The 22,908-nt window shown below is 40.7% G+C and overlaps 4 protein-coding genes across 9 annotated transcripts; all 4 read left to right on the top strand.

The window, feature by feature from the left end:
- The first annotated feature begins 468 nt into the window (after positions 1–468).
- Positions 469–2,756, top strand: rps9 (ribosomal protein S9). 2 transcript variants are annotated; one of them, XM_079163971.1, is made up of 5 exons: positions 469–509; positions 1,287–1,399; positions 1,502–1,624; positions 1,813–1,999; positions 2,099–2,424. In XM_079163971.1, the coding sequence occupies exons 2-5, from the start codon at positions 1,303–1,305 to the stop codon at positions 2,127–2,129; spliced, it is 438 nt and encodes a 145-aa protein (XP_079020097.1). In that variant the 5' UTR covers positions 469–509; positions 1,287–1,302; the 3' UTR covers positions 2,130–2,424. The 2 variants fall into 2 exon arrangements, with proteins under 2 accessions (XP_079020097.1, XP_079020096.1); XM_079163970.1 differs by lacking the exon at positions 2,099–2,424 and adding an exon at positions 2,498–2,756 and having other exon boundaries at positions 471–509.
- Positions 2,757–3,073: 317 nt separating this feature from the next.
- Positions 3,074–10,179, top strand: mboat7 (membrane bound O-acyltransferase domain containing 7). Of its 3 annotated transcripts, none has more exons than XM_079165475.1 (9): positions 3,074–3,180; positions 4,240–4,319; positions 4,792–4,921; positions 5,103–5,229; positions 5,311–5,467; positions 5,936–6,131; positions 6,730–6,882; positions 7,054–7,230; positions 7,970–10,179. In XM_079165475.1, exons 2-9 carry the CDS (start codon positions 4,244–4,246, stop codon positions 8,373–8,375), a joined length of 1,422 nt encoding a protein of 473 aa, XP_079021601.1. In that variant the 5' UTR covers positions 3,074–3,180; positions 4,240–4,243; the 3' UTR covers positions 8,376–10,179. The 3 variants fall into 3 exon arrangements, with proteins under 3 accessions (XP_079021601.1, XP_079021602.1, XP_079021603.1); XM_079165476.1 differs by having other exon boundaries at positions 3,104–3,180; positions 4,237–4,319; XM_079165477.1 differs by lacking the exon at positions 3,074–3,180 and adding an exon at positions 3,206–3,308.
- Positions 10,180–10,863: 684 nt separating this feature from the next.
- On the top strand, positions 10,864–18,694 carry tmc4 (transmembrane channel-like 4). Its single transcript, XM_079165147.1, has 16 exons — positions 10,864–10,973; positions 11,136–11,322; positions 12,541–12,689; positions 12,798–12,947; positions 13,619–13,704; positions 14,462–14,607; positions 14,767–14,914; positions 15,048–15,206; positions 15,299–15,456; positions 16,150–16,276; positions 16,937–17,034; positions 17,151–17,334; positions 17,470–17,600; positions 17,712–17,867; positions 18,015–18,093; positions 18,222–18,694. Exons 1-16 carry the CDS (start codon positions 10,919–10,921, stop codon positions 18,312–18,314), a joined length of 2,106 nt encoding a protein of 701 aa, XP_079021273.1. The 5' UTR covers positions 10,864–10,918; the 3' UTR covers positions 18,315–18,694.
- Positions 18,695–18,749: 55 nt separating this feature from the next.
- Positions 18,750–22,146, top strand: leng1 (leukocyte receptor cluster (LRC) member 1). 3 transcript variants are annotated; one of them, XM_079165367.1, is made up of 5 exons: positions 18,750–18,804; positions 19,136–19,331; positions 19,825–20,025; positions 20,618–20,922; positions 21,336–22,146. In XM_079165367.1, the coding sequence occupies exons 2-5, from the start codon at positions 19,200–19,202 to the stop codon at positions 21,553–21,555; spliced, it is 858 nt and encodes a 285-aa protein (XP_079021493.1). In that variant the 5' UTR covers positions 18,750–18,804; positions 19,136–19,199; the 3' UTR covers positions 21,556–22,146. The 3 variants fall into 3 exon arrangements, with proteins under 3 accessions (XP_079021493.1, XP_079021492.1, XP_079021491.1); XM_079165366.1 differs by lacking the exon at positions 18,750–18,804 and adding an exon at positions 18,838–19,000; XM_079165365.1 differs by lacking the exon at positions 18,750–18,804 and having other exon boundaries at positions 18,838–19,331.
- The last annotated feature ends 762 nt before the right edge of the window (positions 22,147–22,908 follow it).

The raw sequence follows: 22,908 nt of genomic DNA, 5'->3' as shown, positions 1-22,908 counted from the left end.
TTTCAGAGTTATATAAATAGTCCACCATGTCCTTCTCTCCGTGTTTACCACCTTACCACCCTCACTCTTAAACATGCTGTCATGCAAGATTTCACACCACATGTTACACACTTATAACAGCTTCTTCAACAGTGTATGAGAAAACCCTGAATAGGCTACAAAGCAGTTCATCTGACTCCTTGTGTAACGCTACACTAGTTCTATGCTTCACCAGCTAAAAATCTGTTATAATCTTAAAGTGGACCTATGTGACTTCATTAATTGTAATAATAACACACATATCTGCAGGCAAGCATGAGCACGCACACTGATTTAAAACTAAAGACATACTGTCAGTGTTTTCAGCTGTTTTTTCCTGTTTGACCAACAGAGTGCGGTAAGTCCAACATTTCTACTTCCGGACCGGCGCAGAGGTGCATTGTGGGATATGTAGCGCTTTCGTCGGCTCTATAAATAGATGAGAACTTCCTTCGACGTTCTCTTTCCTGCGCTGGCCTTTAGCGAGACAGGTAATAACTTCGGCCTCGTGCCACTATACAAACTCCGTACATTAGGACATTATAGGTTAACGAACTTGCATGGGCATTTGAAGGAAACTTAGTTTAATGGGTGAACGTGTCATTTAATTAACCAACGTATACTTTTGTAATGGATTGTTTAAGGGAAAAGCTAGTTTAGCTAAGCTAACGCTAGCTTGTCATATCCGACAACGTGGTGCGGTGCAGCTGCGGCCTAGTCGTAGGTTTGACTAATGGTTGAGTTATAACGCGTATTTATTTTTTGTCACAAATATATTTAGAGAAGCCACTCTACTGTAGCAGTGTTTGTTTATTTCCACATACTAGTACCTGTATAACAAAGCAGAGCAACATGTTAGCTTTACTGTGCAACTAACGTTGTGTTTTAGTTGGGCATGTTTAACCGACAATAATAATCATTACAGTGATGTAGTGTGTAACGTAAATATAGCAAATTATGATTTATTTTGTAAGATGTAATGGAGAAACACAAATGAAACAGGCTTGTTGCATACCTCGTTTTTTTTATTTGGATAATTTATATAAGTTGTCGCAGTGAACACTATTCTAAAAGAACAATTTGACAGCAACTTCAAGGGTGTAACATTAGTCTACTTTGAGTATCCAGTGTGAATTGGATTAGCCATAGAGGATGTCTGCTAATTGCAAACTTAAGGAGATGGTGTATAGTTAATATTTACCCATCTCTGTTGCAGAATTTGTATTTTTGATTACCTAAACTAACCTCATTTCTATCTGATGTTGCAGGCACCAAAAAGCCGCCATGCCCGTTGCCAGGAGTTGGGTTTGTCGCAAGACTTATGTCACCCCCCGTCGTCCCTTCGAGAAGTCCCGTCTCGACCAGGAGTTGAAACTCATTGGTATGCTGTGATTTCATTAACACCAGTTTAAATCAGACCCCATATACTTTTAGACTAGTCATCACTTAGCTTTGACTGATCACCGTCTCATCTTCTTTAAAGGCGAGTATGGTCTGAGGAACAAGCGTGAGGTGTGGAGGGTTAAGTTCACCCTGGCCAAGATTCGCAAAGCTGCCAGAGAGCTGCTCACTCTTGACGAGAAGGACCCCAAGCGTCTGTTTGAAGGTATGCAAAATGAATTAAAACACTGCTTTGAGCGTTTCATTGGCCGATGATTTAAACAAATATATTTCTCAGACTTTCTGTGGTGTCAAGAATTCCTCGTCAATGAGGCCAATATTGCTACTTCACTAAATAAACCGTAAGCACCTGCATGTTTGAGATTGTAAAACCTCTCCTGTGTGCTTTCCCAGGTAATGCTTTGCTCAGGCGTCTGGTGAGGATCGGTGTACTGGACGAGGGTAAGATGAAGCTTGATTACATCCTGGGTCTGAAAGTTGAAGATTTCTTGGAGAGGAGGCTGCAGACCCAGGTCTTCAAGCTTGGACTTGCCAAAAGCATCCACCATGCTCGCGTCCTTATCCGCCAGAGGCACATTCGGTAAGCGCTAAGGCACCAGGGGCACAAACGTCAAATAATCCAGGGGTCACAAGTCTTATGAGGGACTGATCAGAAACCCAATGCTTCCTCTTCCATCAGAGGTCCACCAACTTGTAAAGCTGTCCGCTGAAAACTATTAAACATTTCAGACAGGTCAATTCGGTATCAAAACCGTATACCTTGTCAGTAGACATTGCCCAGAGCCAATCCTGCCACTGGGGGCTTGGACCGTGCCCGTGTTGTGGCTGTCTGGTAAGATATGGGGATTGCACCTCGGGCAATTGTTGTATTCCCGACAACTTGTATAATGTACTAAATACTCAGGCTGATAACTTGTATGTTACAATTTTCTGTGGTGTAAAAATTCCTCTCTATAAAGCCTGTTGTAAAATGATGGCACTAGCTCATCTACATTAACACATTTGGCTAAAATGGTAACTTTTTTTTTCCCCCCGCATTTGAAGTTTTCTTACAGTCCATCTCTTTCTGTCTTGGCAGTGTGCGCAAGCAGGTGGTGAACATCCCCTCCTTTGTGGTTCGCCTGGACAGCCAGAAGCACATCGACTTCTCCCTGAGGTCTCCATACGGTGGTGGACGCCCAGGCCGCGTCAAGAGAAAGAACGCCAAGAAGGGCCAGGGTGGAGCTGGAGGAGCTGACGACGAGGAGGAGGACTAAGAAGGCTGTCGTCCAGGAAGTGTTCTGATGCTACCTGTTCTGTCAAATTTTCAATAAAAATCGTTTGGTCTGACCAGAGAACTGAGCTGTGTTTTTCGCTACTTAGAATAGTGGCTCTACTGAAGTCTATACTATTATATAACCTTCTTATATGCATATAACGTGGTACAAGTTTTGAATTGTTCCATAATAATGGACATGAGCTTATTAATTATACTAAGAAGTAATTTCCTGTTTGATAAACCAGAGGTTTTGGGGGGCATTAGTTATGCAAGTCTGCGGTTAATTCCATGGCCTATATAAAATTAAGCCGCCTGGGGTCGCACTCGTTGACCCACCCCCTCCTACAATTAGAATGGTACCGTCCTACATGACGTCACGGTTCTCACACCAGGAAGTGAACGTATTGTGATTGCCAGCGGTGTGAATGGGTGGTTTGATTAAATGTGCGGGCTGTGCCAGAGACCGGAGTTATTGAACCGTAGTGATTCAACAAGTTATAATTGTGAGTACAACTTTCAAACTGACGCGTGCTACTTCAACGGTCGGTCGCTGAGGTATCCACTGAGCTAATGAGCATTGTTTGGACCATTTTAGTTAACGCTAACGTGTGCAGCTCTCTGGAGACTGATGGTATGTGGTAGACACGTTTTAGTCTAGTTTTGCTTTTCCAAGAGCCAAGAAAATGAACCTCTTGTCATGTAATCTGTTTTAACTCCTTGCTGAAAGCGATCGAAGTTGCAGCTGTTTGCCCCATTTTCCTCCTATGACCGAGATCTACTGTGTAGCTTACTGTCACAAACGCAGCTACTTCGTTAGCCTATAGATGAGTTCTCGTGGTACTTCCGTGTTATGTTGCAATGCAAATTGCACCTAAAATGCAAAACAATAGTACAAGCCTAGGTCCTGCAACAAAGTTACATGGTGCGCTTGCATAAGTCCCCGGATATGTTGTCAAATGCACCCTGAAGATGTTCTCACTTCTCAGTATTGTTGCTGTTCAAATGCAATCTTATTATGACTTCTGTGCACATTTTTTCATAGTTAGGCATTGAAATTCCCAAGATAAATGGTAGACAAATAACCATATTTAGAACAAACACATTTTGAATTAATTACTATGTTGTGGCTGCAAAAAAATATGCCCACAAATGTCAAAATGAGGGGAAATGATGGGGCATATTCATGATATAAAGAAATAACATATAGACTACGAGGCAACAGCAAACCTAGTGACAAACACTCACTTTTTGTATGTTACCCTTGGATGAAATATTCCCTCCACTTTGCCATATTATGTGATCAAGCTCTGACAAAATCCTCAAAAGCTACTGTTGGATTTAATCAATATATCTGTGAAGCCTTGTCAATAGAAAATAGAAAAGATCAGCTTCACCAAGGTAGTAATTGTTTCAGTGTATTTGAATGGATTGTGTTGTATTTCCTGCTGTTGTTCTGTGTGCTGTTCCCTCATAATTATGGATTGTCTATTAATGATGTTTCATGTGGGTGTAGTCATTTATAAATGCAAGTTTAGGGCTGATCTGTGTTTCTGTGCCAGCAGAGCGATGTCTCCCGATGAGCTGGTGTACCTGGGAATACTTGCTGCCTCCATCCCTGTTGGATTCCTATTCCGATACCTCAGTCAGTATTTTGGAACATAACATAATTAATAATAATAATAATAATACATTTATATTTGTCTTCTGACGATGAATAAACTAAGGTTTTGCAGTTGTTACAGTTTTGCATTGCGGCACAAAAAACAAACAAGAATTTTTCACTTTTCACAAACAGAGGATAGACAAAGATTAAAACGTTGTTTTTTTCTATAACATTGTTGGAGATGCACAGTTATGGACCGATCAACACAAATATTATGATAAAAATGTATCAGCAGAACCAGAGATATCTTATTTTTTATTCCACACATTGTTACCCACAACACAAGTAATCCTTTTCTGATTTATTGCTGCTGGAGAGGAGAGCAATATGTGGAAATATACAGATTCTTTAAGACTTTTGCTGCTGTGTCTCAGGTGCTTTTCCCACCCCATGCTGCTCCTTGGTAGAGGGTTGTATGTGGCTTAATTGTTTGTCTTTGCTTTCACTTCAGGTCCTCCTGTGAAGCAGGGGGCGGCTCTTCTTCTGGGCCTCTCTATCGCCATCGCCACTTGTCACGTCCACACCCTCCATTCCCTTGTGACGGTGGTTGGAATATGGATTATTATAAAGATCAGCTGGCGGTGAGGGATGAGCAGTAAAAACAAAGAGATACATGAATTAGATAAACAGTAAATGCTGATGCACGTGTCACACAGCAGGGTTCAATACGTGCGATGGGGACAAATCTGTCGCCGTGACCTGGACTGTAGATGCTGTGCAGACAGAACATGTAAACTCACTCATAACATTTATGTCTACTAGGCATGCCCCAGCATTGAGTCTCACCTGGACCTTTCTCTACCTCCTCTTCTTCCGTCTGGTCACATGGTTCGGTCTGCCATCGCCGACACCTTTTGCCAACGCCATCCAGCTGCTTCTCACTCTCAAGGTACAGAAACGTTGTCAGGTCTACCCGGTGTCTTTACACTTTGTGCATCTTTGTTGATGTCATTTTCTGTTCTGAACTCAGATGGTGAGTCTTGCGAACGAGGTTCACAGCTTCCACGTGGAGAAGAAAAATGAAGTGAGCTCTTTTGCCAAGTCTCCCGTCATTGGTGGTCTGTCTCAGGAGCCCTCCCTCTACGACATTCTGTCCTATAGCTACTGCTATGCTGGTATAATGACCGGTAAGGCTGTGGAAACGTCTGATGCTTCTCAGGATCTTCTCTGAATAATGTTGGCAGCAGCAAGTTGTGTCAAGTTGTTCTGATTTTATTAGTGAACGTTTAGAAATTAAACATTGTGTTTGTGTGCAAGCTGTTTACATTCATGTGTTGTTGTTGTTGTTGTGAATTTGCTTTTGCACGCATTTTAACTGTTGTCTCTCTTTGTCTCACTCTCCGCTACTTGTCCAATATTGTGAGTCCATATTGTTTTTCATATTATTTAGAATGACTTCTGGTTTTAATATACCCCTACTCTCTTTTTGTTTACTCCCCTTTCCTCTACAACACCAACCTCTCTTCTTTTTGAACCACACTGTCCTCCACTGTTTCCTTTTGTGTCTTGCATTATCCTTATTGTCCATTTTTGCCTGTCACTGTCTTCTCAACACCGCCTTTACTCCTTAATCTCCTCCCTCCATCTCCCGAAAGGTCCGTTCTTTCGCTTCCAAACATACGCTGACTGGCTGAGGCAGCCGAGCCCGCAGGCTCTGCCCGGCTGGGTGCCGTGCCTGCAGCGTTTAAAGATGGTTCCTGCGTACGCCGCCTTGTTCCTGGCTGTCAACTATGTCTTCCCACTGGACTACGTTCGCACAGAGGAGTTTCTGGACCAACATTTTTTCTTTAGGTATTTTTTAGTCTTTTAATAATACTAACAAGTGTCAGTAATAGGAGTTGTAGATTTATTATATCATAATTTAATGAATGTGTATTAATAATGTGAGCAACTGCATATGATACAAGAATGTCAATGCTAAGAGAACAACGCACTGAAACAAAGCAACTAATATAAAGAAAGTCCTTTATCTAGCATAAAATGTACATTTTAAATGCGTTTTTACGAGGTTCTTTCATCTAATGGAGAACATTTAAATGTGATGAAGACATATCCTAATATAACATATAGAAATATTTCAGGTTATTTGCTGAATTGTGCAGGTAGCCAGTTAACTTACACTACAGTGTAACGATTGTACCATATGTCTCTACTCATTTCTTTTCAGGGGTGTGGCTGCTGTTTGTCAGAGGAAGGCAAATGAAATGAGACAAATGAATGAAAAGAAAGCACAGAATACGATTCACAGTGAGCTAAATACAACAGTGCTGTGGTTTAGGATAGTCGTGGAGGGCCCAGTAGTAATTTAGGGTCGGATGTCTTAGTAAAATCCCTACAGTTGTTTGGTAAGATAGAGATGAATGATGTACTTTTCTCTCTCGGTCACCAGGGTTTTCTACATGGTAGCAGTGTTCTTCGTGTTTAGGATGCGTTTCTATGCAGCGTGGTGTGGAGCTGAGGCTGGGTGTATCAGCGCAGGTCTGGGCTGCTATCCCGAAAAGGCGCTGTCCAAACCTGGAGGAGGGCCCACCGTCAAGTACAGGTACACAAGCACAGGACTAACATGTATATTAAAAGACGATCATTATTTGTGTATTTTGTCAAATGTAATTCCTCTCTAACACCTCAGTGTGTATTAAGTTAATATTGTTGTTGTGAAAGTTGATATTTATGTTGAGTTGTTTGTGTAATTGTTTTTTTGCCTTGTGGCCAGTCCTGATCCAACCACCGAAGAGAATTATGACTTCAAAACCATCCAAAACATCGACTGCTACAACACAGACTTCTGTGTGAAGGTCCGCCATGGCATGCGTTACTGGAACATGACGGTGCAGTGGTGGCTGCATCACTACATCTACCCGAATGCCCCCTTCAAAGCCTACGCTCTCAGGTAAGGCTTTATGTGTGCTGCAGTTTCTGCTTGTTTCACAGGCACGTGTACCCAAACTCATCATTAAATCCCTGTGTGGTGCGTTTGGGCATTCAAATAACAGACCCGTGCAATGAGATAACATTTTAAAGCTGTTGAATGTGAGGTTATAGCAAGCATCTCCAGATTTAAAACGATATTTTGGAGTCATGGTTCTCTCTTGTTTCTAATCAGCTTTGATCTTCAATTGTGAAGCTCCCTCTCCTACACAAATATTTTACCAAAATTACTTTTTAAAATCTTTTTCCATTTTACTTTTATCTGATAAAGTAGAATATTAAATCGTTCTTCTGTAGAACTCCGTCCTACTTAATATACAAGTCTTTAAAATAGAGTCACGTTTATATGCTTTTTTTGTTTTAGAAAACTGTCGGAGCGATTAATAAGATAATTTTAAGTTTCGCTCTCCTTGTGGTATTTGTTGACAATAATTCAAATACAGAATATCACCAGATTTATCCCTTACATCTAATTTAGATACAACTTCTGTTATGTTTAGTCCCTGAAAGATGGACAACATGTCGTGATTATTTCATAACCACACACTTTGAATAATTCCTTTTTAACTTCTTTTGACCGTAATCCCTCCTGATCCTGCCGCAGCATCTTCAATTTGTTTTACCTGAAATAAATGAAAAACCCCTCACAGTGGCGTGTCCGCATGACTTCAACATCTCTCCTGTTTGTCTGTGACTCTCAGGGCTGGCTGGACCATGTTCATCAGCGCCTACTGGCATGGACTACATGCCGGTTACTACCTCTCCTTCCTCACCATCCCCCTGTGCATCGCAGCCGAGTCTGCCATGGAGGCCTCTGTCCGAGCTAAACTGGGTCCTTTTGGTCAGAACATCTTCGACTGGATCCACTGGTTCTTGAAGATGAGGGCCTACGACTACATGTGCATGGGCTTCGTGCTGCTGAAGGCCTCTGACACCATCAACTACTGGACCTCCATCTACTTTATCATACACATCATCGCCGTTTGCTGTATCATAGTTGGCAACGTTCTAAAGGGAGGGAAACGGGAAGGAAGGAGAGGGGACAAGGAGGAGAAAAGAGAGGGAGAGAAGATAGAAACCTTGAAAACTGCAGAAAAAACGGACTGAAAGGAGGAACAGAACTGGGTGGGTACTTTTTTGGGACATGAGGAGGAGTCACTTTAAGACTAGAATTTATAAACATAATTCGTACCAACTCTCATCTACCTAGTAACAAATGTCACACAGGTCCAATACGATTCATTCTGGGAACATTTGAAAGTTATTAACAATGTGAGATAAATCAGACAAAAGTGCGACAAGAAAAATCTGGTAAAAGACATTCTATATGTGTACATGTAAACAATAGTACTGTGAATACTGGGAGAGGAATTAATGAATGCTACTTTTATAGTGTGAGTGGCAACTGGGGTGTAGTTATTAGTTAAACAGCATTTACTGCTTTTATTTCACAATACTTTCCCCCGTTTGAAGTCTTTAAGTAAACTTACTATATTACCGGTTGTTGAAATGTCAAGATGCTGCTTTTAAAAACCGGCAGTATGGTTTGTCAAACAATAATTAACCAAATCCTCACAATGGTCTTAAAGATATTTAAACGGGAATGTGAGTTTCCATAACCAACCAAACATTCCAGCCGCGCTCAGTATTATGTTACAGTACGTTTATACTGGAGTACAGAATGGATGGATTGAGATTGAAAAAAAACAACAACATCATGATGGAGTCATCATCAGTACTCGGATGTCATTTTTGTGTGTTTTCAAATTTCTTAATTTTACGTCAGAAAATATTTCTGCTGCCATTTGGCGTCTTAAATCAGATCAGCTCTTTTTCTGACTGTTTTTGACCACAGTAAATTTAGTAGAATTATGTTTTTGTGATGGTTAACTGCTGAGAAAGTACAATGTAAAGCTCACTGTGCACGGTCCAGAGTACCTTTGTATTGCTGTCTAATTACATTAGGACTTATTTAAGTGTTTGGTTTTGGTTTCCAGCATAATTAATGTTCCTCATTTTATTTGCCGAACATTTCAGTGCTTTGTTTTACTCCCTTGATCCAGTGAATCCAAAATGTCTTTGTTTGTTTATGTTCTGCCTGCAGCTGTGAGCATATCAGGAGCATCTGCACTGACAGCTCTATAGCACTGTTGTACACGAGTGTGCCATGTGTAAGATAGCAACAGTCCGTTCACTGCCAAAATGTCTGTACTGCCATCATGGACCATTCAGGATTGGGACCAAACATTTGATACAAAACATCGCAAGTTTCACGTAACTATAAGCTGCCAATCGAAAGACTCATGAAAAACAGCACAGCTAGGGCCGGGCAATATGGTGGAAGTCACTGTCGCGATGTTGATATATGTCACAATGCATTAATGACATAATCAAACTGATGTTCAATAAACGCTCCCTATGTGAAGCATTACGTGTGACCAAGCTTATAATATTGCAGCTGTTTGCCCCATTTTCACATACTACAAGACAAATGTTTTTTGCTCGGGCAGCAGAAATGTCTGCAATGATAACATTAAGTGATCATATCGATCACAGGCTTCTGCTGAAAGTTGATGAATGATATTGACCTATCGCCCGGCTCTTAACCGTGATTACCTGTGAACAGTTGGAAAACACGCCGAGTGTTGATGAATAACTCCACCGTGTCTGTGTTTTATACGAGCGTGACTCACAGCAGAATTGAACGGTCTCGTCTCCCTTTGTGTTTTGTTCTCCACATGTTACCTGTCATGTGATTCCCTTTTGTTTTCATTATTGCACAGGGATGATTGTGACTTGTGCTCATCTCCACACTATTTATTTTTCAGCCTTTTTAGCTTCACATGCTGCACCAACTGTAACACTCCCTGCTCTGTAACAGTGTTACTTGTGGAATACATATCAGCATTTCCTCATCGATGTTACCGTCTCGCTTATTCTTTCTCTAAAGTATACTTTATATGATTATCTGTGAATTTGTTGTTTATTACATGGAGTCTATAAACTACGCATTAGGATAATGCTTGTAGAAAAAGGCTTTTATACATCACATTTGTTCAGTTGTCAGACTGGGGAATCATTAACTCTCCTGCATTAGTGAACAAAAAACACACCTGCTTAGTTACCTCACAACAGCGTTTCAGTGCTTTCTTTGAGCTTCTTTAAGCTAAGAGAAACTGCACACCTTTGTTAAATCAAACATTTTGTAGTCAGTGATTTTATATTAATTTATAACATTTAAATGATACATTGCATTTATTCCCATAGTTTACATTCACCAAAATATTCCCTGAAGTTCACTCTTCTTTGAACTCCACAATAACACAAAGTAATTGAAGTACAACCTGTTTTTCTTGCTGTATGCTTCTTTTCCTCCGGCTGGATATTAAACAGTGCAAATTGTAAATGAATGGCAACTATCTCCATGGAAATAATGGGTTAAATCATACAAGGAAGTACCTGTGTGGTCATTTACAAAGGGAGTGAAGTCCGTGAGAGAAAACAACAGGGAAGGTGTTCCTGCATAGGCAGCATTTCCTCATGACGAGCTGGCTCACCATTCGTTTTGTTCTGGATTTGTTGCTGGTAAAGTATAGTATAGTTACAGAGGAAAGTCTTGAATACTCGTTGTGTTAAACTACGTTAGAGAAATGTCCAGTGAACCACAGAGACAAGGCTCCAGGGAGGCGTATGACTACAATGAAGGTGTGTCTTTTCTTACCTCTATATTTGTTCATTTTAAAACACTTATTTCAACCGTCTAAATATCTGAATAATATCTCTGCTGATGTGGAATCATCTTCTAATTTGACTGAATTGTGTTGACTCATATTGCTTTGATCATTTTTTTCCCTCAACCACTCACAGGGAATGGTTACCCCAGTGAACAGCATACAATAAGGTTACGACGGGTTTCATCTCGAGTGTCCAATCAAAACTATCCTCAGCACGACTTGAGCTCGACCCCCGCAGAGGAGAATGAAGAGGACAACAGTGGACCGCCTCGGGACCTCAGGGCCATTCCTCTGCCCATGGCCCTGAAAAGAGCTGTGAGGTATGAAACATACTGCTGAGAGTTTGGTGGTGTACTTTAAATGTTTTGGTTAAAGATCCCGTCCAAACATGGTTTATATCGTAAAACACTTTGAAAATATAATGTAACGGGACTATAATCCATATTTTTTATAACAACATATCAAAAGATAAAGTGAAAAACAATGATTCAATGTAAAAGGAGTCGTTTGTAGTTCTGAATCTAGAGAACGATTTATATGGAGCTTTATAGTGAGTTTCAGTTCAACTTTAATGGTTCACTCTTACAGCTCTTTAAACGTCTCTTTCAGATGAACCCCGCTGCTGCTTTCAGCAAGAAAGCTCTAAAAACCGACTGTAAGCTACGTAGTCAGCACCGAACAGCAGACAGACACAGTTAGTGGAGCATTCAGCAGCTGAATATTTCCTTTAGAAATTGGTAGAGACCCAATACAAAGTAAATATTGGATCAGGTGGCCTGAAATTCCAGTCCTTCTTACTTTCCTTTTATTATTTCATCGTATTAAATTATGTGTTATTGCCTTTTATGCACCATTTATGTCTTTAATTGTGTTTATACCTGTATTGAGACTAACTCGATCACCTCTGCTGGACCTTTGGCTCAACACCTGTTGTTTGTATATGTGCTATAAAAATAAACCATAGAAATAACTAACTTGACTTAAAACTTGACTCCACATTAATGATAATGTTTCATTGTAACAGCTGGATGTGTTTAAAGCATCAGTTTGCTGCCAAATTCCCATTTCAATTTAAAAGGTGATGATGTGTCAGTTCAGATGCCCCCAAGTGGCCAAAAATCTGTTATTGCAGGTTCAAGTCAAACCTTATCTTCAGTTCTTAGTGCGCTGTATGTGTGTTAGAGGCTTCAAGTTTCCACACTTAAGTTGCATACTGGACCACAATTAGCTGCCAAAACTAGCTGTGATGTGTTAATTTTTAGTGGAGGGGATAATTTAACTTTAATAATTTAAATGGTACACAGCTTAAAACAGGGAATATTAATGTGACAGAATGTCACACACCTTAATTAATTGGAATAATTCATTAGAAATGTACCAACTGAATGCTATCGCTAGTTTTCCTATAAAAACTAAATTACAGATTTATTTTGAGGAAAACTTATTTGGAGAGTACAGAGCCATAATATAAAGTGTTACCAATAATTATATCACACAGTATTTACTCCAGTCATTTAAGTGTAACGTGTCTATTACAGGCAGGTGCAGCAGATGCAGGTGCCTGTGGTTTCCAGCAGGCAGTCCTGGAGGCGGAAAAGGACCAAATCTTTGCATAAACTCAAAGAAAAAGCCAGAGAATCTCTCGACTTTTTCACACTGTGGAGAAAGTCTTTGCAAAAGATTGGAGGTAAACCTTTAATTACTCATTTCAGGACTACCGTTTACTGTATGCCACATGTATAATATTGTCACATTTTTGCATTTTTAATAAACTTTTTGGCCCTTTACCCCCCAGGGAACTTCGGAGGTGGCGTCCAGTCTTACTTCCTGTTCCTGCGATTCTTGGTGGTGCTCAATTTTGTTTCCTTTTTGCTGATTGCTGGATTTGTCCTCATCCCCAGCATTGTCTTCAGATCTGCCGTGGCCAGCCTTGTTAACAGCACTGGTAATGTCTTTGTTAGCTCACAACATTTCCTTGAGGGTAACACATGGCACTTTGTTTTCATGGTTCTTCATTTCTTCTTCTTTCCTGCATTCTGACATTTCAGCACAATCGATGCAACAGTTTCCAGGCAACAGGGGCTTAGAGGCATTACAGCAGTACCAGCCATAGTCACCGGTGCATGAGCAGAAGATATATTCCCAAAATGATCTCTAAATTAAAATGTAATTACCTGAGGTTCATCTATAAGTTTGTGTAAAATATAAAAGATATAATGTGGAAATGTTGTATCATGCACTGCCAAGAACTTAAGCTTCTTTCCAAAGCTTAAAGTAGTTTTTTTTTTATCATGTTTGCCCTCAGTCATTTTCACAAGAGCATGTGTCACAATTTCTCTTTTTATTTGATAAAACCCTTCGATTTTTTTAAAGCTGTTTTATGTGCGTTATCGAGATGACAGTTTAGGGATTAAGACCCTCTGCCTCTGCTATCAAGTGAGCTACAGGCCTGCATCTAATCACCACTGAGGCTTTAACTCTCCTCCTCTTCTTCTCTTTCTGTTACTCTTAAAACAACAACTACATGACCTATATGTTCAGAAAGTTTCAGATATGCTGTAATTTATGAGAATGTATGCAGAAATGATAAAGCTTTTTCTTTGCTATGTTTTCCAGGTCCAGATGAATGCATGGTTTATGACCCTAATCCTCAAGGCTTGGTCGAGTTCTATAATTACTTCCTTGATTTACTTTCGGGAACGGTGAGAAACTGCTGCACCGCACTGACCTTCAAAGATAAGAGACGTGCAGAATGTATACAGAGACAGATATTAGTGTTGTTCATTATTGGACATTGTGATTCTTTAAACCTTCGGCTTTCTATGCCTAAACTCTCTGAGACGAGACCGTAGCCAGGGCGTTAGAAGTACTGAGGTCATGAGTCCTACATGTGGCCTTTTTGGGATAATACTTCATTTCTAGACATACTTGTACACGCTGACTTGAGGTCTCATTAGTTGCCAAGAGTTAGATGAGAAGCTTGGTGACTCTCATGCCTGTTTATATTCAGTATAAATGTTAAGCAACAGCCTGCAGTCAGTTAGCTTAGCATAAAAACTGAAAACAGGGGGAAACAGCTAGCCTGGCTCCGCCCAAACAATATCCAACTACTGGCACCTCTAGACTAAAAAACAAAACAAGGTGGTGCCGAACTCCTTAATACATCATGAAAAGATGGGGGAGGGGAAAGTTAGACATTTAAAACGGTCATATACATGACAGAATGTAACATATTGGAGCTGAGGCCCTTATGGCTACATGGTCTACGGCTGAGGCCTTAAATCAAAATGTTCAACAAAACTGAAAGTAACATGAAATAAAGTGTGCCTCAGTGATTAATAGTACTGCTTCCACATGCTCCTACTATATTCTGTCCTGATAAACGTGGATGCAAACCACCACCCATGAACATTTAGTACATCAGACATGCTTGGTGACTGTCCTCTCCTCTCTGTTCAGGGTTTCATGGAGTATTCATACCTGTTTTACGGCTACTACAACAACACAATGGTGGAGGACAGGAACTTCTCCTACAACATCCCCCTGGCCTACCTCTTCACCGCCGTCTTCTACTTCGTCTTTTGTCTCATTTGTATCATTGCACGGTCAGTCGCCGAACAAACAAAGGTTCAATATTAACAATCAAAGTGCAGCCTGTGTGTATGTGTGTTCAGCCGTCTCAGTGAGGGTTTTAAACAGAATGACATTTAAAAGCCTGAATCGAGAGTTCAGTCATCTGTCTCCTCTTCCCTCTTAACGTGCAGCATGGGGACCGCAGCTCGAGTTGCGGTGGCAACGGGAGGCAGCGCCGTGGGCAACTACAGCATGATAGTGTTCACCGGCTGGGACTACGGCTGCCAGGGAGACCGAGCTACCAAACTGAAGCAGAAGAACGTCCACTACCGGCTACAGGTCAGGAGGGATCTGTCCCACTTAGCAGGATGAAAGAAAGTCAGGAAAAAGAGTTTTTCTCTGTGCAGCACATCACAGTTTTACATAATCATGCGTTCAGATGACCTACTCGTCTCTTTTCTTTCTCTGTCAGGTGGATCTGGAGGAGGAGAGCATAAAGAAAAGGGCAGCCGCTCTGACTTCGTTTCAAAAGATAATTTTATACTCTCTACGTGTTTTCATGTGTTTTGTTGCATTTGGGCTCATTATAGCAGCCTTCTATGGCATCTTCATGGCCACCAACTTCAGCCAGGTAAATTATAGAAAAGGGTGACCTCATGACTTCATGTAGTTTTGGGTCTGAAAGCCTTCGGTGACCTTTTGTTTCCCATCCCTGACACACAGACAAAGAGTGGTGAGGAAGGGATCCTGGGTTTGTTTTTCGAGTATCTACCTTCCATTGTCATCACCGCCGGAAACTTCGTGGTGCCACTGCTATGTGACCAGATCGCCCTGTTAGAGCGATACGCCCCCAGCACTACTGTCATAGTGGCACTATTAAGGTTCGCACTGCTGTTTCTGTGAGAGAGTTGTTACGTCAGAGCATTTGCATTTAGTCATTTGTGTTTGTAAAGGGTTAGGGGTTAAGGCTTTAAACCTAATTCTGATGTTTTACAAAACATGGAAATGTGTGTCATCTGGAAGAAATACTCAAAACCTTTATGTAGGCAAGAGCACCAATACTCCATCACAAGTATCAGTCCATCATTCAAGTGTATTTAAGTAAAGTACAGGTGTATTATCAATAAAATGCTGTTATGATGCAGCTGGTTGAGGTGGAACTAGCTACTTTATATACAGTGTAGTCCAGAGACATATAGGGGCCCCTCCAGAGGCTAACAGGATTAATTTGAGAGGTCATGAGATTTCATGGAAGAACAAAAAAATGAATGTTCATTTGTTAATTTTCCCTCTTTGGGGTTTCAAACTATTTTTTGAATGAAAGCATTTAGGTTTAGAGGATTACTCACCCATCAACCTGTGACAATATCCCATTCTGAAATGTAGTGCAGTGATGTAGACGTGTACTCCAGGTTCTATAAACACTGCTTTACCACCTGGCATATAGTTACTGTATAACATAATTTCACAGTCAATAGTCACTCTTTTGTGTTTAACCTCTAAAGCTAAAACATGTAGTCGTTCCGTATCACAGTTGGTTTGATAACGATTTGTCTTGTCTGTTCCATGTTTAGGGCAGTGTTCCTTCGTCTGGTGAGTCTGGGTGTTCTTCTCTTCACCCTGTGGCGTCAGATCACCTGCGAAGGGAACGTAGAGAGTGCAGATTGTAATCTGTGCAAATACAACTATAAAGTCTACCCGGTAATTATACTTCTTGAGTACATGTGAATTATTTTTAAATATGCTTCCTCTTTACAACCAGGATCGAAGGAGTCTCCAAGCTGCTAGACAACAGTTTAAGAAAGAAATAGAGAGGGATTGAGATGAATACAAAACATTTCTGCAGTTAGGAGATGGCAAAATATTTGTTTTTCTAATCTAACTTCTGTGTTATGGCTATGTTTACACGAGCAAAGAAGTCTGTTTGCAGTTTGCAGTTTGCATCATTGCAGACGCAGACAAAGCTCCACGCTAGCTAGAGCAACTGAGGAGATAACTGTAAGAATGAGACACAAACAGATTGATGGTAGTTTTGTTTTGCCAAACACCTGTGAGTCACCAGATTAAAGAGAGACTATGACATGATTCTGCCTGACGTATGTTTTGAGTCTGTCACAAAGTCATAACTGACAAAGACGAAGCAGCCAACTGTGTACTCAATAACGTATGACATGCAGTATAGTCACAGTTTATGTGTACAATGGTGTAATAAGGAAGTAATACGCCTACATTGAGCAACATAGTCTTTATTTATAAATTTGGGTGAAACACCAAAGAATATAAAAGAAGGTTAATTTAGGATGTTGTCAACATTTAAATATTGTAAGACAGAGTCATCATTTCATGTCTGTCATCATGCAGTGCTGGGAAACGCGTGTAGGACAGGAGATGTACAAGCTGACCCTGTTCGACCTCCTCGTCAACATTGCTTTGCTCGTCCTGGTGGAGTTTCCACGCAGGTACAAATCACTGTGTGATTTTGTCTGTATTAAATTAGATGGACATTTTTCAAATGAATACAGTACATGAAGATTTTGGTAATTGTGCTGTGTTTTTGTGTGTGTGTGTGTGTCAGGATGGTGGTGGACAACTGGTCCAGTAAGCTGGCTCAGTGGGTGGGTCGACAGGAGTTTGTAGTTCCCGCCAACGTGCTTGGACTAGTTTATGGTCAGACTGTGGTTTGGACTGGAACTCTTTTTTGCCCTCTGCTGCCGCTCATCAACACCATCAAGTTTATCCTCCTCTTCTACTTCAAGAAGGTGAAGATGTTGCTTCAACACGGCCAACATTTCACACAATGCCAGTTTGTTGGTCGAGTAAGGAGAAAGTTATTCGCCAACACTCTGCTTTGATTTTGTTCCTAACCCTGTCTACAATGACACTTTCCTCCGCAGGTCACACTCTTCTATAATTGTCGGCCGGCACTGAAGACGTTTCGCTCCACCACCTCCACCTTCTTTTTCCTGGTGGTACTCACGATTGGCTGGTGGCTGGCCACACTGGTCATGATCTACAGTCTTGCTGAGTGAGTGCTGATTGCTGCCTTCTCCCCAGTAACAATCATAAGGTTTGGATAGTAATGTTTTCAATGTTATATTAGATTGTTAAAGACAAGTGTGTCCCTCTTTCCACCCAGGATCCAACCTTCTATGGGTTGCGGTCCTTTCCGTTTCTTCCCCAGCATGTGGTCGATTGTTCCAACATCTTTCGACCGCCTCTCTACAATTACACAGGACTTTCTCTTCTTCATTGGTTCCCAGTCATTCTCCATCCCCCTGTTTGCGTTATCTTGGTGAGTGAACTTGTGCTTTCTGTAAGATTATTATTCTGGCATATACAGTACTGCACTTAAAGCTAAATATAGAAGGCAGCCTATATTGTACCTGCATAGTAAGTGTAACTGTTTTATGTATAATCATGGCTCCTTTCTCCTTGGCAGTGTGGTGATGTGCTATTTCGTAGCCTTAGCCTCTGTTTATGGGAAAAGTGTTGCCCTGCTAAGAGCTCAGCTTAAACTGGTAAGTTGTTGGCATTTACCTGAATGGTGTATTGTAATGGCAAAGACTTACATGGCATTGAATATATTATTTCCGATTGCTTACAAGCATTTAGTTTACTAATACAAAAGTGGGTGTTTGGCTTACAGGAGGGCCGTGACAAGCAGTTCTTGGTGAAGCAGATTGAGAAGCTGAGTCGACAACATCAGATACTAAAACATACTGCAGGAGCATATGAGTGATCATATCATCAGGAACACGTTTCTGTTTTACGACCTTTTAAACATGATACAATATGACGAGGCGCCTGAAAGGACTGTATGCACCCTATATGTATAAAATCAGTGTCATATAATGCTGGCTGGGGTTTAGCAGATGATCCTGCAGCAAGATTATTTAAAAAAAGATGTGACAGATCAGTCAGAGATCGTTTTCTAGTAACATGTAAACTTATTCATTATTAACCTACCTAAGTAAGTGGTATGTATTATTTACATAAAGCAGGTATAAATGATGGTCTTTATTATAAATGTAAACTTTTGTTTTTCCATGTAAATTGAGATATACTGTATTTTTTTTCCTTTTACATAACGTTAATAAAATGAGAGGACGTATAGCTCCCTCTAGTGTCAAAATTGTGGTGTTTTTTGTCTAATGTTTACTTCCTGTTTGTGACTACTAGTTCCTGTGGGCTACTGCAGCCGTCAGCAAGAGCAGCTCTTATCCCATCAAGTCAGTGATAGTACATTAGTCCTTTTTGTTCATGTTAAACTGATGAAAAGATGAGTTTATTGTGAGGGAGCGAGTTAAATGTCTCACCTCGCAGCGGTGTCATTAACGTGTTGAGTTAAGTTGGGAAGTGGCAAACCTTGTCTAACGTTAGCTTAATTGCTAAAATGGAAGTCAACTGAACAGCAGCACCAACACGGTGGCATTTCTTTTTTTTTCTGACTTAAAATTCGGCTAATTGTCAGCCCTACTCCTTCTCCCTCTTCCTCTTTCTACAAGCGTTACGGTTTTATTAACAACGTCAGTGTTTAACCGTGTTTATTCACACTTACAGTCGGAGCTAGCCTGCGCAGCTAGCTGACTGCTAACCTACAGTATCAACAGTCACCAAGGCAACAATGAACATCCTCCCGAAGAAGAGCTGGCATGTCCGCAACAAAGACAACGTCGCTCGCGTGCGGAAGGACGAAGCCCAAGCAGCAGATGAGGAGCGCGAGGCCAAGCGTCGCGTGGAGCGTGCCGAGCAAGAGGTGACCTACAGTGTGTCATACTGAGCTGTCCAAAAGTCTAAGTCCACCTCCAACACCACGAACCCTTTTATCATCACATGTTAACTCAAATATAATTCTCTAAACGACATTGTGAGGTTCTGCTATTTACTTTATATATTGAAATAAGTCCTCAGGGCTCTAACTAATTGTACTAAACGTTGGTAATATTTATAAAAGTAATCCTTAAAGGACTATAACGTGTTTCTTTGGAAATCAGAACTAAGTTTGTAGTTAACTTAGTCTTCATGTCATATTCCTTTATCCTCAATGGTATCATGCTATAATAACTCTACAGACTTACTCTTGTGCTGCAGTATTTGTATAGTATCGTAGTAAAATACCACAATTAGGATGAAGGGCTTTAGTTACAGAAAATCAATAACGCCCAGCCTGTGGACTGGCTATGATATGATGCATTATAAAGAAACCTTTATATATTTAGTTTGGAATAACGACTCTTCCTCCCTCACAGGCTCGTACAGAGTATCTGAGAAGGAAATCCCGAGCTGCTCTCCCTTCAGCAGGAGAAAAGAGGGATGAAGATGATGAAGCTGTTGGTGACGAACGGAGTGGAGGAAGTGGAGTTCTGGAGCATCTTAATCTTTTCCCCCTCGAGGAGTCCTCGGAGAAGAAGGGGAATGAGGAGTATCTCAAGGAAAAGAAAGATGAACAGGTGATGGTGCTACTTCTTCTGTCACTCTCATGCAGTAATCATGTATTAATAAGCTATGAACGGTCAAACACACATTGATCTTGTGTTGGGTTTGCCTGTGAAATATTGTACCACAGGAATTGAGCTCGTGATCACAACATTTTGAATAATCAGTGAGCCTGTTGTGGCCCGTTTTAGTCATCAAGATGTTTGGGCGACAGTTACAGCCCATAATACCGTAATCATTTATTCATGTGAAGATGCTGGCATATTGAATTGGATATTTAAAATCAGGAGAAGCAGTCACTTTCTTGTTGTAGACAAAACTCATTATATATTCTGGACGCAGCCCAGCCTCATTATGCATACAAGCAGTGCAAACAGATGGAGCGTGAGAGTGGGGGAAACTAATAACACCACGAGAGAAACAAAACTGCTATTTCAGGGCAAAGTGTAAAACACAAGGATGTGATCCAGTTTTATAATCAAATCTCAGTCAAGAGATTAGCCAAAAAGGAAAAGTGAATACTTTTACTATATTAGCATCTTGTGGGACAGCTGTCACCACACAACACGTTGTAATTGCTGCTGTTTTTCTTTGTGTCTTTTCCAGGAGAAGCAGGAACGAGCGATTGGCTTGCTGGTGTCTCTAGGACCCCAACCGGGGTCCGAAGTCACCCCGTGGTACATGAAAACTGGCGAAGAAGAAGAAGAAAGGAAAGAAAAAGAGAGAAAAGAAAAAGATAAGAAGAAGGGAATAAGTGAAGAGGAGAGAGAGAAAAGAGATCGCAGATTGAAAGATAGTTTAGACCCATTGAAAGAAATGAAGAAAGCTCTGGCTGTAAAGGACAGGAAATACAACAGCAGCAAGAAAAGGGAAAGAAGAGACAAAGGGGAAAGGAGGAGCAGTGGAGAGAGGTAAGAAAGTCAACTTATCTTATATTATAATATTATTATAACTAAGTGTAAATCGTGACGTATCTGATATGTGATAATTTAGTAGATTCATTGCAGCACAGTTTGTATGATTCTGTTTTTCTGTTTAGTTCACCGGTTTTAAAGTGATACTTCAACATTTTGGGAAATATTCACTTTATTTTTGAGAGTTAGATGAGAAAATGATACCACTCTCACGTCCGTACACTAAATGTGTAACTGAAGCTAGCCTAGAGTTAGCTTAGCATAGCTTAACGACCAGAATCAAGGGGAAGAAGCTAGCCTGGCTCTGTCCAGGGAGACAGTTAGTCACGTGTCAGTTCCCTGATAATTAAGGTATTGGGGAATGTCACGGTGTGAATAAAATGTTGTAAAAATCTGTCTTTCTTTTCCAGCTCCATAGAACAGTTGCGTGCTGAGCGCTTGCAGAGGGAGGCTGAAGAAAGGAGGAGAACACAGGCCCTGCTCGACCAGAGGAACGGCAAAGGGAAGGAGCCAGGGAAGGACGCAAATGAGAGGGAGAGGCCGTACAACAGCGCCTATTTCCCAGAATTGGCTCGAAAGCGTCAAAGGCGGGATCGAGACAGCTGGAGAGATGAGATATTAAAATCATAAACTATCTTTGTTGGTCGGGTTTGATCCGTGCTGGTTAGTGGACAAATATTGACTCCAGTTTTCCCAAAGATGAAGCAAATGTAAAATGTCCAGAGGAAAGAGGGTAAGATGGAAAGTGTGCCAAAGTAGGTTTAGAGCCACATTAAGAGCATACTACAACATAGCTCGTAGGACACTTTATCTATTTTTGTTCACCCAGAAGGTCAGAGGTCAGTCACAGCTACCTGCAGCGTATCGCTCGTGATCACGTCAGCGGGGCAGATGGTTGTCACCACGGGGGGGGGGGGCTGGTTTCATAACACATTTTTCTGATCTTTTGCTGCCATATAAATGTTTTCACAAACACAGTTTAAGTTGTAGGAAAAGCACAGGTATAAATACAAAAATAACGGCTGAATTCTATTTAGTCCTAGTATTTTGCATGCTGGCTGGAATACATTTTATTTGTAACACCTGTGCTCTTTTTCTGCAATGACAAGTCAAAATGTCTGCTGTTGTCAAATGCAATTTACTTGTTTTTTCATCGCTGTAAATTATTTTACAAATACATGTGAAAATACACACAGCTGAAATAAATACTTTCATGACTGATATGTTAAGTTTTTTGTGGTAAGTTGTATATTATACACACAATTATTTATTTGATGTTGTCCTGCAGTCTCCAAATTGGCCATCAAGTTAAATCAATGCTTTCAACAAAAGCTGAACATTATAACCTCTGTGTAGCATTTATTTCAGGGCTGTTGTATTAAACTGCATTAGTTAGTGTACCTCATAAACTTGCAATTGATTAAATTATCCATGACAGCCTCGTCTTTCTTTTTTTGCCGGAAGTGGGTCTAAAAAATATTTTTAATTTCGTACAGTTATGAGCATTAAATATATACCCGGAGACAAATTATTATTTCTTTTTTTTGGTTTTGTTTATAAAATGAAGAGGGCTTGCACTCTTTGTAGGCGTGGTCAATTAACACGTATTTTATCATATTGTTCAATATTTGCAATGGTAGTCAAATAATATCACACACCAAAATCCTCATATACCGAATACCGAAGTGATGTTTTAAAAGATTACAAATCCAATATGAGATCGATATAAACCCACCACTGAGCACCACATCACACACTATTACCTCCCTGAGGGAATATTATCACACGTCTTTTGGGGCATCATTGTGATGATCAAACTGGACCATGACAATGCGCGCCGTGTGTGTCTGACGTAGGCTGGCGGAGGAGAAAAAACACAGACAACACCGAGAGATAGAGGGAGGAAGAAATAATTAAATATATAGCCTATATGTGTATATAGAGCGGTTGTTTTCAGCAATGCTCCACACACAGATGGAGGTG

Source organism: Pholis gunnellus (assembly GCF_910591455.1).
Source record: "Pholis gunnellus genome assembly, chromosome: 8".
Classification (NCBI taxonomy): domain Eukaryota; kingdom Metazoa; phylum Chordata; class Actinopteri; order Perciformes; family Pholidae; genus Pholis; species Pholis gunnellus.
The sequence above is the reverse complement of the archived record's forward strand: the minus strand, read 5'-3'. Positions and strand labels throughout refer to the sequence as shown.

Coding starts and splice junctions, on each gene's coding strand:
- rps9 (XM_079163970.1), top strand. CDS start 1,303: ATGCCCGTTGCCAGGAGTTGGGTTTGTCGCAAGACTTATGTCACCCCC. Junction 1,400..1,501: donor CCAGGAGTTGAAACTCATTG/GTATGCTGTGAT, acceptor TCTTCTTTAAAG/GCGAGTATGGTCTGAGGAAC. Junction 2,000..2,497: donor ATCCGCCAGAGGCACATTCG/GTAAGCGCTAAG, acceptor CTGTCTTGGCAG/TGTGCGCAAGCAGGTGGTGA.
- mboat7 (XM_079165475.1), top strand. CDS start 4,244: ATGTCTCCCGATGAGCTGGTGTACCTGGGAATACTTGCTGCCTCCATC. Junction 4,320..4,791: donor ATTCCTATTCCGATACCTCA/GTCAGTATTTTG, acceptor CTTTCACTTCAG/GTCCTCCTGTGAAGCAGGGG. Junction 7,231..7,969: donor TTCAAAGCCTACGCTCTCAG/GTAAGGCTTTAT, acceptor TGTGACTCTCAG/GGCTGGCTGGACCATGTTCA.
- tmc4 (XM_079165147.1), top strand. CDS start 10,919: ATGTCCAGTGAACCACAGAGACAAGGCTCCAGGGAGGCGTATGACTAC. Junction 14,608..14,766: donor CTCATTTGTATCATTGCACG/GTCAGTCGCCGA, acceptor CTTAACGTGCAG/CATGGGGACCGCAGCTCGAG. Junction 15,457..16,149: donor GTCATAGTGGCACTATTAAG/GTTCGCACTGCT, acceptor TTCCATGTTTAG/GGCAGTGTTCCTTCGTCTGG.
- leng1 (XM_079165367.1), top strand. CDS start 19,200: ATGAACATCCTCCCGAAGAAGAGCTGGCATGTCCGCAACAAAGACAAC. Junction 19,332..19,824: donor TGGAGCGTGCCGAGCAAGAG/GTGACCTACAGT, acceptor CCTCCCTCACAG/GCTCGTACAGAGTATCTGAG. Junction 20,026..20,617: donor AGGAAAAGAAAGATGAACAG/GTGATGGTGCTA, acceptor TGTCTTTTCCAG/GAGAAGCAGGAACGAGCGAT.